Consider the following 14,176-nt stretch of genomic DNA (forward strand, 5'->3'; position numbering starts at 1 on the left):
TTTTTTATAAGGTAACTCAACAATAATTCAAACTTGTGAAATTTGTAATGCCTATTCCCATTAATTGCTTACAAATGATTTTCTTTTTAAAAATAAAACTACTTGGTTGATTTACATACTTTTTGGAATATGATATTTTCATTTCATCACTGGTACGTAGATTTTAAAGATTTTTTTATTTTTGTTTTTTTATATAGGGGAATTCTAGACAAACTGACACAGTGTTATGAAGATGTTCATTAAGCCGTTTCTCAACTATGATCTATACATAGTTTTAAAACATTGAGATTTGAGGAGGGAATCAAATGTTAAGTCAGGTATTCATGGAAATTTTAAAATTTAAGCAATTTTTGTGTTTTCTGATGCAAAATAACCTTTACGCGTCGTAGAAGACTTGTATTTCATGCTTCTGCGAATAAAATTTCAAATTCATTCTGACACAATATTCTTTTGCAATAAACCTCATGAATTTTCTAGGCTTACCATTTATGGTGCACTGTATTTGCCGTATAAATTCCGGTGTTCTAATGCTATCTTTGTTTTATGTTTTGATAATGGGAATATTTTTCCACTGCAAAAGTAAACAAAAAATCAAGTGAATTAAAAATGATTCTATTTTTAAATTGTTATATTCATGAATAAAAAGAAAAACGATTCCGTGTCCACACTTGGGGGGTAAACTTGTGAGATTTTTGCAATTGCTATGAACTTCCATAAATTCTTTAAAAATAAAACGAAAATATTTAGGATATATTTTTTGTTTTATCACAGGTATAAATCATACAGATTTTTTTTTTTTTTTTTTTTTTTTTTTTTTAAATGTAGGGGAATTCTGGACAAGACCCATTTCAGGAATAGAAATTATGACAGTATTTTGATATAATTGATACATATTTAGAATCCATGTGCAGTTTTTATTATATTCTATTACATAGTTACGGTCATGTGGTCTTTTGACTGCTGCAGCAAAAATATGGCACTATTGTGAAGCGAATTTATGAAAATACATTTGTAATATTTTTATAAAGCATCTCCTTATTACTTAATAGAAATCTTATTTGTATAATACACATGTGCCAATTATTAATATTATGGAAAGATATTCATGCCACCCAAATATTATGGCTTGAAAGTGATTAACAGATTGTTAGAAGGGGAATTTAATGGGCTTAAGAAATAAAAAATTTGGTTCTTATCTAGAAATATATATATATATATATACCTTTATAATGGTTGTACCTGTTGTGAAACAAAAAAAAATAATTCCAAAAATCATGTCAATTGATCAAGTTTATGGGCAGTCGCAGACTGATATGCGGATAGGTAACTCGTACATAAACATTACTCAACGCGCACCAGTTATTTGCTCTTGTTCAGTTTTACATTGATCCGACAGGTGGCGTCGACTTCCTGTTGCGCATTCTCTATATCCACTTCCGTCTATCTCTACCTCTTTTTTATCTGAACAGTCTATGTAGAACAGATGCACTTTTCTGTTTGTCTCGACAGGCAATATTTACATTTAAATATAAAACGTATGCACTTTTATTTTAAGATAAGATGACACAATGTATACACTAATGTTGTGGAGACGCCTACTAATTAACATAGGTGGGTGAGTGAGATATATAAAGGTATCAATCACCAATAACGGGGGAGTCCGATAACGACCGCCAAATAGGCAAGACGCTTATGCTGCCTCCAGTAAGACATGCAACACGCCACCTGCCGGAATATCTCCAACTGAATTATATCTGAAGACATGTAAATATGTATATAACTTTTCTTCCTAATATATTATTGTATACCTTTACTTTCCGTGTTCTTGTTAATTATTTGTGCAGACACAACAACTAAAACTCTTGTAAACACAACATACTACAAACATTACAAATTAAAAGGCATGCTTACGCATGTACACCCCCACGTTTACACAAAACACTCTTATTTTCTTACCTATTTCAAGTTAAATAAAACATCTAATTTGTATATATTGTAACTCCGTTTTAATGTTCTCCTTTAAATGTGCTTCTCTTAATGTTGTCATTCTCTTATTTTGAGTCATACGAACATGTGTATCTGGCGTATACAAAATCGGCGATGAATATTTCTTTTCTCAACATGCTTACCTTCCACAAACTGGCAAACAGCCTGTGCTAGAATGGTGACCATTGACGGCGACTTTGTTCACTTTTCTTGCCAACAACATGGTGCATTTTCACAATCAAAAATGGTGAAACACATTAACAATTTTCTCTACTTTCTAACTTCAAATCACGTCTGAAATGCCAGAATTTACTTATCATTTCACTATGTTGATGAAAACATTCCATCACGTGTTTTAACTACGGGTCACAAACTAACCTTCTTTCGTTGTCTATTTTTTTTTTTTTCACCATGTGTGCATTTAGTAAAAAAAAAAAAAAAAAAATGTATTCCCGCTTTTTATATCAGAGAACAAGCGGTAACAAGCCCACTGAAAACTTCATATTAGCAACTCTCACGCTGTTTCAACTTCCAGAAGAGAACAAGTGACAGCAAGACAAACAACGCAACCTAGTATAAACACCCATGACTCCAAACATGCAGAGTAAAATGGCACATTTAAAAAAAAAAATTTTTTACTCTCCATTTGTGTATACGAAAAGAAATAAAAAAACTGCCGTCAACATACGTGACTCGGGTTGTCTCATGCACAAAACGTCATCTCAACGAGTTTTTGACTTTATATCGATGTTGAAAAGTAAGTCAAGTTCAGCAACATCTTATGGCATATCAATCCTGTCCAGCAACAAACGCGACAAGCAAACTCACAAAAAACATTCGCCAAACACTGTAAACTCCAGGAATTCAATCTTAATGACAGAAGTTACCCCAACCAACATGAATTAAGTAGCAAAAATGCACACTACAAAACTGATTCCTGAGCATTCAATGATCCAACCAACCCACCGGTTACACTAATCATTTGAACTTCGGTTTCAACGAAACAGAATTATTTTCATGCACTAATTTACGACCTTGCGCACTTGATCTCGACAGTGTGTTTCCTTGGAACAGATAAATTTCCCGCAGACTAACTTGCGACTGTACACAACTAATTTCGATTAACTTTGACCAACTGTGCAGACCACTTGCGCATGCTTCCTAGACTCGGTAACACAATGTAATCTACAACTACAAATCACAACAGTTGTCCTGTGACCTTTCCACACAATTACACAGGCTTTGAAATCTGATATTCTTTCCTGTCACAACCTCTTTTCTACTTAGCACTGGCTATCTGGCAGGGAGTATCATGAGATGTTTTGCAGATTGATATCCGAATAGGTAGCTCACACACAAATGTTACTCAATACACACCGATTATTTGCCCTCATCTCAACTTAAGATTTATTCGACAAGTGGTGTCTACTTCTTGTTGCACATTCTCTGTATCCACTTCCATCTACCTATCTCTACTTCCTTTTTCGTCTGAACCGTCCATGTAGACAGACGCACTTGTCTGTTTGCCTCGACAAGCAATACTTATGTTTAAAAGATAAAACATACACACTTTCGTTTTAAGGTAAGATGACACAATGTATACACTAACAAACTCTTGTGAACACCACACACATACACGATGGACATATATACACACAGCATCACAAATTAAAAAGCATGCTTACGCTTGTAAACAACTCTTATTCTTCCTACATATTTCAAATTAAATAAAATGTCTTATTGTAACTGTTTTAACGTTCTCCTTCTTTGATGTCTTTCCTTTAAATATGCTTCTCTTATTCAGAGTCGTGCGAACACATTTGACGTATACAAGATTGGTGACGAATATCTCTGAAGATGCTTACAGACCTTCAACAAACAGCCTACACTACAAGTTTTTTTTATATATAGAAAATCATTTTAAGCAATTAATGGTAAATCATAGCCATTACAAGGCTGAAAACAAACAAAAGTTCTGGAAGTTCGAATTGAGTTATCTCCCTTTGTTTATTCAAGATGGTGGAACAAGACACTTCTCATTTCCTCACAAAATTAGATTTTTTTCAGTAAAAAAAAACAAAAAAACAAAAACTACTTGATCAATTTACATAATTCTCGAAAGATGACATTTTTGTTTCATCACAGGTATGTACATCATAGAGATTCTTTTATTTTTAATATTGGGGAATTCTTGACAAGAACCTTAGAAATAATATGGATATTCGTGTGAACACAAGTGAAACAATTTTTCCCATCATTTTTGAGAGAGAATGTACTCGTATACATGGAACCAGAATACTGCAAAAACTGTTTTACACAACTTTTATGTCCCCCTTAAAAAGGTTTAAAATGAACATATACTGCTGCGCAACTTTATGTCTAGAATTCTAAAATCCATTACATGATTTTTATTCTAGAAAATGTCTAAAATTGTTTCAGCTATGATTTGGCTAAAAAGTATCATTACTTCCAACCTTTAATTACAAATTACAATAATTTTCATTAATCTTTAAAAAAAAAAATTTTTTTTTAATTTAAATAATTCTTTCACATATAAGCCGTAGTTTTTAAATTTGCACCATTTAAACATTTTTGATAACTTTTTTTTTATCGGCAAAACTGCTTCATTTGTACACATGCTATCTTTAATAATCATAAAAAAGAAGATCATTGTCGAAAATTTTACTTTTCAACATTTTAAAATTGTTCCAAAATGGAATAAATCTTCATAGTTTTAAAATATGCCCTTCGATTTTTTTTATTTGGAAATTATTTTTAAAATGAAATAATTATTTCTTTAAACTATTTCAATAAATAAAGAAATAAAAATATTAAAAATCTACAGTAAAAATGCTGTTTTTAAAAATGTTTAAATCATTTATAGAATATTTAGAGAGCAAGAACTTATTTTTATGTAAGAAAAAGGCAATTTTCCATTAAACTTTAGATGAAATTAGTTTTACAGCAAATAATTGTTTTTTTGAGACTCCTCACATGGCTGAATATGTAATGCTATCTAGAGTAGTAAGTAAATAAATGAAAATGGTTTTGGAATTCTGAAACCTACACAGAATTCAAACTAAACCCTTTATGGTAAAAGTGTTATTTTTGGTTATTATTGGCTACAGTAAGAATTAGGAAAGTTCATCATCGACGAAGCAATAGCTTCAAAACCACTCCATAGCTGGCGAAGACGTCCAGGAGACTATCAAAGCTGATGTTGAACCTAGTTCTAGCCCACAGGTCCATAGTGTTCACCACAGGTTCCACAACTGGTTGCTGATTACTATCTTTGCCGATATGGACTGTTGCGCATGATCTGCATTCATCTGGGATACTGTGTTCTTCGAGAAGAGTCCGCTCAACCAATCCTGCATAATGTTGTTTCAGTTCAAAGAATTAAATCAGTTGTAAATTCTCTGAAGGTTCATGGTTCAATCCTTATTATAGGCAACAATAAAGCAGAATCACATAATTAATTTCTATTTGGTCATGGTTGAGAAATCAAGAACAATCTGTGTGGATGAAATAAAGAGTTCAATTTGAAATTCTGAAGAGTTTCCAAGTTATAACGCTTGCGAAAAATAACCAAAATGAGAATAGGCGTCCGAATAAAAACTATTTTGTTATAGAAACGCATCCAGAATATAAGAGTATATGCACCAAAAAACAATTTAAAAAAAAAAAAAAAAAAATAAGGGAATCTAATTTTTTTTTCTATCGTGGTGACTGTAACAAAACATCCATTTTTGTTGTTTTTTGCAGCAGATTGATTTTGAGCCACTCGATTAAACTCAGCAGTAGAAATAAAAACTATGGATGAATTGGACTTATCAGAGATGATAACATTACACCAAATCAAGAATCATTTCTAATTCGCCAAATTATATGATAACTCATTGGTTACACTCATCTGCCTTACTGCATATCAACCTTTTTTAACATTGAAGTATACTATTTATTGTAGACAAATCATTGATGCGTTTTTTGGGCGATTTAATGCACAACATCAATTATAGGCAAGTCATCAATTTGTTTGTGTTGTCCAATTTACGGTATATCAACAATCCCTTTTTTAAATTTATTATTTTAATGCCGAAACAGATTGTAGACAAAGCAAATACAAAATTATGTTCATATCCTGAATTCTGCGTTTTAAAAAATGCTTTGTTTATTTTATGGTATATCAACCGATTTTTTTAATGGCTAAATACAATGGCTACTGTAAACGGTTCATCTGGCATATCAACCCTTTTTAAGGTGTATTCCGAAGCACAATATCTATTGTAAATGATTAAACGATTTTATTTTACCCATAGCTTGTAAGAGGGGGTGGGGAGCAGAGGATTCATATCTTTACCACACATGGTGTAAAATGTCTGTCTCTTTGCGTTTTAAAATTTAGCTTTTAAAGAAAAAAAAAATTGCCTTAAAACAGGCATTTGACTTAAAAGTTACATATATTTGCATATTTTTCCTTCAAAAACTATTTTGATGGCTTAAAACGAAGAGGGGGGGGGGGAGACATTTTGTTTTGATTAGTCGGATAAGACGAGATAAATTATGAAATAGTCAGGTTATGGTATGAGTAGACGTCATCCTGTATATCGATAGCTCAGAAGGACACCAGTGATGCTGCACATCAAATTAAAAAAAATTTATTTTCTTTTTATTGATATTTAGAGATTCAAACTTTGACATCCCAACCAATCAAATACTTTAGATATTTTTATCATCTGATCTTTAAAACTTTTTTGAATCTGCAAGGTCAGGACAGACTAAAAATGCAGCCATTATTACCGAAATGGTTCACATCTGTTCAAAGTAAGCAAACAACATGCCCTCCCCAATATGACAAATGGGAACGTATGTGATGTTTTTAATGTCTTCTTATCAGGATCATACTCTTGGATAATTTCAAGAAGCCGTTGTTCTTTGAGTCCGCCTGTGATGTAAATTTTATTGTCACGTACAAATGACCCTGCTTTACGAATACTAATTGTAACCTCCATTGTGGTCCACTGATCCGTGTTGGGCTCGTAGGACTCAATGAGGTCGATAGGACTAGCCAGGCCATGACTATCTTCCACGTTGCCACCAATAGCATAGAATTTATCCTTAACACATGCCAAGATGTGGTTACAGCGTGGCCGCAGCATCCGTGACCTGTCATCCCATGTATTAGTCGCGGGGTCATAACAGAGGAAGTTATTAACACAACCTGTTACCGTCTGGCCCCCACAGACGTAAATCTTGCCTCTGCATACGTCTCCTGCATGTCCATAGACAGCTATGTTCATCGGAGCTCTCCAAGTCCATTGATTTGTCTCAACTGTGTAGCTTTCCATCGTGCAAGAGATGTTATTTTTATCTTTACCTCCCACTGCATACAAGACCTTGTTCACGGCAACCATAACAAAGTCCTTTCGAGACTCCATAAGTCTGGTAAATTCTGTCCAGGTATCAAAACGAGGGTCGAAACGGAAACAACGAGGCGATGCATTAAAATTGTGATCATTGTTACACGTCCCACCACATACATACATGAAGTTATCAACGACAATAACTCCGGGGTTGTACATTGGAATCAATGGATTACGCAAGGTTGTGAATTTTTCAGTTTTAAAAGTGTAGCTTTTTGGAGACTCGCCGTGGCATAAAACTAAACTGACCTTCTCAGAACGGACTTGGGTACGTTTTGTTTGGTACATTGGTTGCTTACCAATATCCCTGTTATAGTCCTGAGCTTCTCGGAAAAGTCGGCTGCATCCAGAAATATTGCGCATGACTGGCAGGCGAGCAAGCTTATCGAGTTCGTCTAGTCGCAACAGTGGTAAGCGAATGTTTTCTAAAAGCTGAGGAAGGTATTGCCTGCGTTCTTTCTCATCAAAATTCACCCAATCAAGTACAAACATGCCCAATTGATACTCTGAAGTGACGCGCAGGTTATCTCCAGCCAAAAGGAACGCCAATTGGCAGTGGGTCAACTGGTAGTACTTTTCGGTACTGACAATTTTTTCAAAATTTTCTCGTATGAAGTCCCGAGACTTTTCTTGGGCTTTCATCAAGGAATAGACATCGGCAAGAATAAGGACATCGACACAGCTGTCTAAGTTGATGGACCGCACCAAATATTCTGTGCACAATTCAACTGAATCAATTACCTTGAGGAAAAGAAAAAAAATAAAGGTTAGAAAAACATTTTGACACAAAAAATAAAAACAATATTAAGACACTTTGTTTTTAAATATACACTAGCACACCTGCCATTGCTTGGTCATAAATATTTTAATTTATGCAGATCTTGTGCTTATTATTATAGAGCCAATTCTCCATAGATTATTATATTGGACCTAAATGTAATAGTGGCTCCCAGGCATGACCAGGTCATAAAATATGTTAAACTATGATAGCTTAATTCATGCAGGTCTCTTATTAAAGAGTCACTTCTCGATTATTACATTGCATCCAATGTACATTAGTCATTTCAAAAGTTCAAAATAAATAAAATTAAGGGTGCCATCAGCTAAAACTAAAACATAGATCTCCCGCCTTATTTGACCATCTGTATTATGCCGTAACACAAATACAAAAAAAAAAAAAAACGTAAAAGGTCTAAATGTATATTTGTGCATGTATAAAAGAACAATTCAAGTTAACTTAAGTTCCAATTGTTTATTTTTTTTTTATTTTAACCATTTAAGAAGCTATTTAAAAAAAAAAAAAAAAAATTAAAAAAAAAAACAAATTTGTCCAAATACCCTATGTATCAAGTTTCAAGTGTGTAGACAAAAAAAAAACTGACAGAATAGTTCAGTAGAGACCGATCCTAAGGCAGATAAGGTCACACACACACACTTATATTTTTAAGATGTACTTTTCTTGAAGCATTGTGTGTGATATGTATTTAGAGAAGTATTAAAAGGCTATCACAATGCAAGAAATGGCAAGTTGTTGGTGTTGAGTATGGAAGACAAAAACAAGCAAAATAGATATAAAGAGAGACACACACATTAGTAGGCTTAAATATGATATTTTGATAAATACAGATTTTGTACTTATTATCATATTATATTGAACCCAATATATAGTAATGATTTAAAAAAAAAAAAAAAAGACTTGTGTACTACCACCAAGAATCAAAACCAAGACGTTTAGCTTACAATTTATTTTTTCCTTTGACATTAATATCTGCACTATGAAAACTGGTTTGCTACAAGGCTAAAAGTTAAAACATGAACTAATAGCTATTACGCTACGTATGCATATTTATGTCATCATTCGACTTTTACTTAGCAAATTCCATTTTTTTTTTTTTTTTTTTTTAGTTTTGCACTGTTTTTCCCTCAGCTAAAACCGAAATATAAAGTTTCGCATGAATTGGAATACTCTACATATTAAGTTTCTCTCTCGGTTCAAAATGTTGAAATCCAGCAACAAGCAAGAGGAAGATAGCCAGCAACAAATTAAACTACAGACCAGCTTAATGCGGGTACTGGTTTTCCTGCTTTATGGTTTTTTAAATCAGATTTGCTTCTCCTAGAAAGGTCGTCTTCACCACGGCTTACTGGAGCCCTCTCCACCCCAACACATATACATACACACAAATATACACGGTGCTAGTTGGCTGTTGACCCCGAAAAAGGGTTCATTCGCCCTTTAGAAGGTCTTAGAAGGATTAAAATCCTTCTGGGAGACTAGCCGCCCTCCTCACACACACACACACACACACACACACACACACTAGTGCAAAAATTTTGTTGAAAATTCAAAGACTCACATTTTCTTTTTTATAACCTTCGTTTATTTCCTGGATTTTTTTTCCATTACAGCTGTTTCGTTAGTGGGAAGGCAATTTTACGATTTATGTGCCCATAAAAATATCCTGTCCCCAATAACTTCTTCAGATGTTTTTCCATTTGATTTTTACAACAAAAGGTATATTTTTAACATGCTGAACATCGTATTCGGGTAAAAAGACTTCCAAAGCCATGCTTCCTCACTTCCGCCATATATACATATATATATATATATATATATACACACACAAATATTTATAGTAAGAGGTTTTGTGTTTACTATAAACTTTTTACAGAAATATTATGCAAGTATAAATCATGTAGAATATCTACATGAATAATAGTTAATTAAAGATGATCATCCCATAAGAAAACAGAAAAAATAGGGAATTAAAATGAATGTTTAAAAAAATATGCAAATTAACAAGATCTTTTTCAGATGAATGCAATTCCACAATCCATATAACAAAGATGTATTTTCTTAAAAAAAAAAAAAAAAAAAAAAAAAAAAAAAAAAAAGGTTTTGAATATCACTACACACAAAAAGAAAATTTATAAGAGTTATAAAGGGTGACCCAAAAAAAGACAAAAGCTAAAAGAGGCCATCTAGAACATATGCTGTAGAACGGAGAAAAAAAAAGGCCAAAGACCCTAGTGTTTGGATGTGATGTTTTGAATATAATAAACTAGTTATGACCAAAGTTTCATTTCATTCAGACAAAACACTAAGAAACAGGGCCTAATTAGATCTGGGGGCCCATTTTTGGGGGTTACCCTGTGTGTGTGTGTGTGTGTGTGTGTGTGTATATATATATATATATATGACACTAATTTTCAACAGCTATAACAAAAAATACAAGTAAAAACTAATAAAATTCATTGTAATTTTTACTCTACATTGGAGGAGGATCAGGGTTTAAATCGCATATAAACATTTTACACTCCATAAAACCAGCAAAATTTAATTTGAACATTACAAAATGGCAAAACCTTAAAAGAAGACAAAATAGCAATGGTGGCAAATTTTTCGTAAATACAAGAAAAATAGTCAAATTAAACTATAAAATAGTGAAACATTAAAGTCTTACTTTTATTTAAAAATATTATGAAAAAGACATAGGTATGTATATCAAGAAGACATCACATTTAAGCAGACAACACCTAAAACAATTAACTTCCAGTTCCTATGGACGACCCTAAGTGACAAATTTTTCTTGTGGATAACAATTTATTAATTTTCAATATCATAATTTGTAGCCTGAAAAAAAATAATCTTTAAATTATTTCTATTAAATTCTTTATTCTAGGAAATATTAATTTTTAATTCCTAAAACTAAGCATTATTTAAATTTTAACTAAATCCTTAAATCAACTTTATTGGAAACTTATTTGCAATTCAAAAGTTTTGTATGAAATTAGAAACTAAAAGTCACTTTTTATTTAGTATTAACAGATTATAAAATCAGCCATGCCCCAAAAAATTAACTCTGAACTTGTAACTGTTTCAGTTACTTGGTTCAGAAATTATATTTTTGTTCTAACAACGAAGAAACAATAGAAGTTACATGACGATTTTTATTAGTGAGATGTAAAGATGAACAAATTGGTCTTCCACAGAAAAAAAGTATTCGCATTTGATCTCTAAATATATCGATTTTTAAATTATTAACAGTAAGATTGCCTGCTTATTAATAAGTTTTAAGAGGCAATCTTCCAAATGTTTTCTTCATGGAATTTGAAAAATTCAATAAAAAAAAATTAAAAAAAAAAAAAAATAATAATTTTGGAAATATTTCGAAATTTTAAAGGCGAAAATTATAAAATACTTAATTTCAATATATTTTCCAAATTTCTTTTTGAAAAAAAATAAATCGAGAAAAATCCTATAAATCGGCAACGATTGTGACCTATTATAAATATATAGGTACATATATTTGACCCGAATTCTCGTGATTTCCCGTCAAGCCCGGATCGGGCAAAACCGGCAATCATCGGTGTCAGCCGAGCGGCATAACAGATGCAAACTAAAGAAAGAAGCAAAACAAACCGTAAAAAATGCAAATTATCAAAAAAATAACAAAAAAACTTACCCTGAAAAAAAGAAAATGTTTATTTAATTTATTTTAGTATTTATTTTTTTTGCAAAATATTTATCAACAGCAAGTTATTTAAATATTGTTATCTTCAAAAAAAGGTTGTTTACCCGCATAAATGTTAGGTGTAAGTACAATTTTTTTGTTTTTCTTTGTTTTTGTATTTTATTTTCAAGACTTTTTGTTCAGTCAGGTTGTTTTTTTTTTTTTTTTTTTTTGGGGGGGGGGGGTACACAAAAATAGAAAACCCTTTTTTTTATGGTTGTTAATTGCCAGAGAAAGTTAACGATCTGTGCGCAATGATACCCATAGTCTACATTGTCATTCATCTCATTTAAGGGAATTGTATTTTCTTTATTCTTTGGCCTTCAAAAGTCCTTTATCTTCAAGTTATAAGGATGCATTCTGTAGAATGCTCTTCTATGTAAGATCAATACATATGGACCCTCTTTACCCAAAACGTTGGCAGGGCCATGCCACCATTTATAGTTTTGTCTTCTATAGTAAACACTGTCCCCTGTCACAAATTGTTCATCCACATAATGTCTTATATTCAATTGCAGTACTCTCCGAATTTTTTCACTTGATTCAGCTCCCATGAACCTTTTTTCTCGCAGAATGCAAGGCATTTAAATTTATTCTAACCATATCACTGGTGGTTGAAGTGTCGAATGTGGGTAACTGATCTAGCGTATTTATGTTGGATTCAAAAACAAGCTCATTTGGGCTATGTTCAAAATGATTCTGAAGAGCATTTTTGGCACTAACAGCCCAAGCAAAAGCTATTTCTGGTTCACACTTCTCATCTTCCAATGTTTTCTCCATTGCTTCAGCCATTATTAGATTGTGACGTCCCACACTGCCATTACTGAATGAACTTTCAGCGGCTGTAATGCAGGTTTCAATATTCAATTTTTCAATCATCTCTCTGTAACCAACGTTAATAAATTCTCCATCATTATCACTCAAGAAGTGTTTGGGAACTCCAAAATAGGCTATCCACATTGAAAATGTTGCAAATAATTTCTTCACCTTTCTTGGTTTCAATCAATGAGGATGTCTGGCCTGCCCTAAATACGAACCAGTTGTCAAGTAGCGGCAGTGATGAATCATCCAACTTAGTGGATGTGTCAATTAGGTGTAAAATCCAATATTGGTTATGTCTGAATCCTTTTAAGTCCATACATACAGTGTCATTAAACCAGTTTCCAAAAGCCAATCTATACGTAAAATCAGGAACAATCAATACGAAGGGAATGGGTTGGCCCAGCACTGCCTACCTCTGGAAGAGAGACTCCTCAGCTCCAAGACAGGTAGTTCAAAACAATTTACTTTCAACACATTGAGTGCTGAACGGTTCAATGGAATCACTATGTTAGATACAAAAAGTCTCAGTTCTTAGTAAGAAGGACAGTTTCCGGTGTGAAGACAACTCCATAGGGGATTAGTAAGGAAAGCCAGTGATGACCAACTTATTTAGTGGTTGGAATGGTCAGAAGAGGAGATCTGCTTCGAGGGGCGTTGGGTGCTAGGTTCGAGTCATCTCAACAGAGTTTTCTGACCTGGTGATTAAACTGGTACACATTACCCCTCAATACTATACAACACAGTTCTGGAATTTGGTTGGGTGTCCTTGCTGTGGGACTAATAGAAAAAAATGCTGGAATGCGCTTTCTTTGAATTTTGCAAACTCTGGCGGTACTAAGGATATGTCAACAAGGGGACAGCTTGTATCAGTCCCAAGCGTCTTCACCTGCTGAACGCTTCCTATATAAGCAGTAATGCCAGGCTGCCATAAGACAGTTGGTGTTTTTTACAACCCTAGCCATAGCATGGTGGTATGTCACGTCTGAATGAAAACTAAGGGGTTGAATCTTTTGCTGATCAGGATCTGATCACGTTCTTGAAGCACAAGATCAGATGTGATAGAGATTACATACCCAATGGTTTTTGAAAGGTGGATACAAGTAACGAGTGTGTGTACGCAGAGGAGTCAAATAAGAGTAAATGTTCCTTGCTTGAGCATGGCATTTGCGGTTCCTGGTCCTCTTGGAGCGCAGCCATAAAGGTAAGCTTTTAATCTCTTAACTAGTCAAGTGAATGTTTCTCTCTCATGCAAATAGGAAGCCCCCATTCATCTTAGGACATCAATCATTCTCCAAACTCCTCCCCCACATTCTTTTCTTTTTTCCCTTCCATCTAGATCCCATCCCAATTTCAAGATTGGTTTACTTGTTTCTAAACAATCCGGAAAGCAGTGGGCAGTCTTATTTAGAAAGAGTTGGGAGGGTTTAAGTA

General features: G+C 33.3%; 1 protein-coding gene across 2 annotated transcripts in view; it reads right to left on the reverse strand.

Annotated features, from left to right (window-relative positions):
• Positions 1–6,270: 6,270 nt before the first annotated feature.
• LOC145254901 (kelch-like protein 13) overlaps positions 6,271–14,176 on the reverse strand; it is a 33,808-nt gene continuing 25,902 nt past the window's right edge. For both annotated transcript variants that reach the window (XM_080113836.1, XM_080113834.1), the window contains one exon: positions 6,271–8,150. In XM_080113836.1, the coding sequence (XP_079969962.1) occupies positions 6,783–8,150 (1,368 nt within the window). In that variant the 3' untranslated portion in view covers positions 6,271–6,782. The remainder of the gene's footprint in view (positions 8,151–14,176) is intronic.

The sequence above is a fragment of the Euprymna scolopes genome, chromosome 30, assembly GCF_053919585.1.
Source record: "Euprymna scolopes isolate OS-2025 chromosome 30, ASM5391958v1, whole genome shotgun sequence".
Lineage (NCBI taxonomy): Eukaryota > Metazoa > Mollusca > Cephalopoda > Sepiida > Sepiolidae > Euprymna > Euprymna scolopes.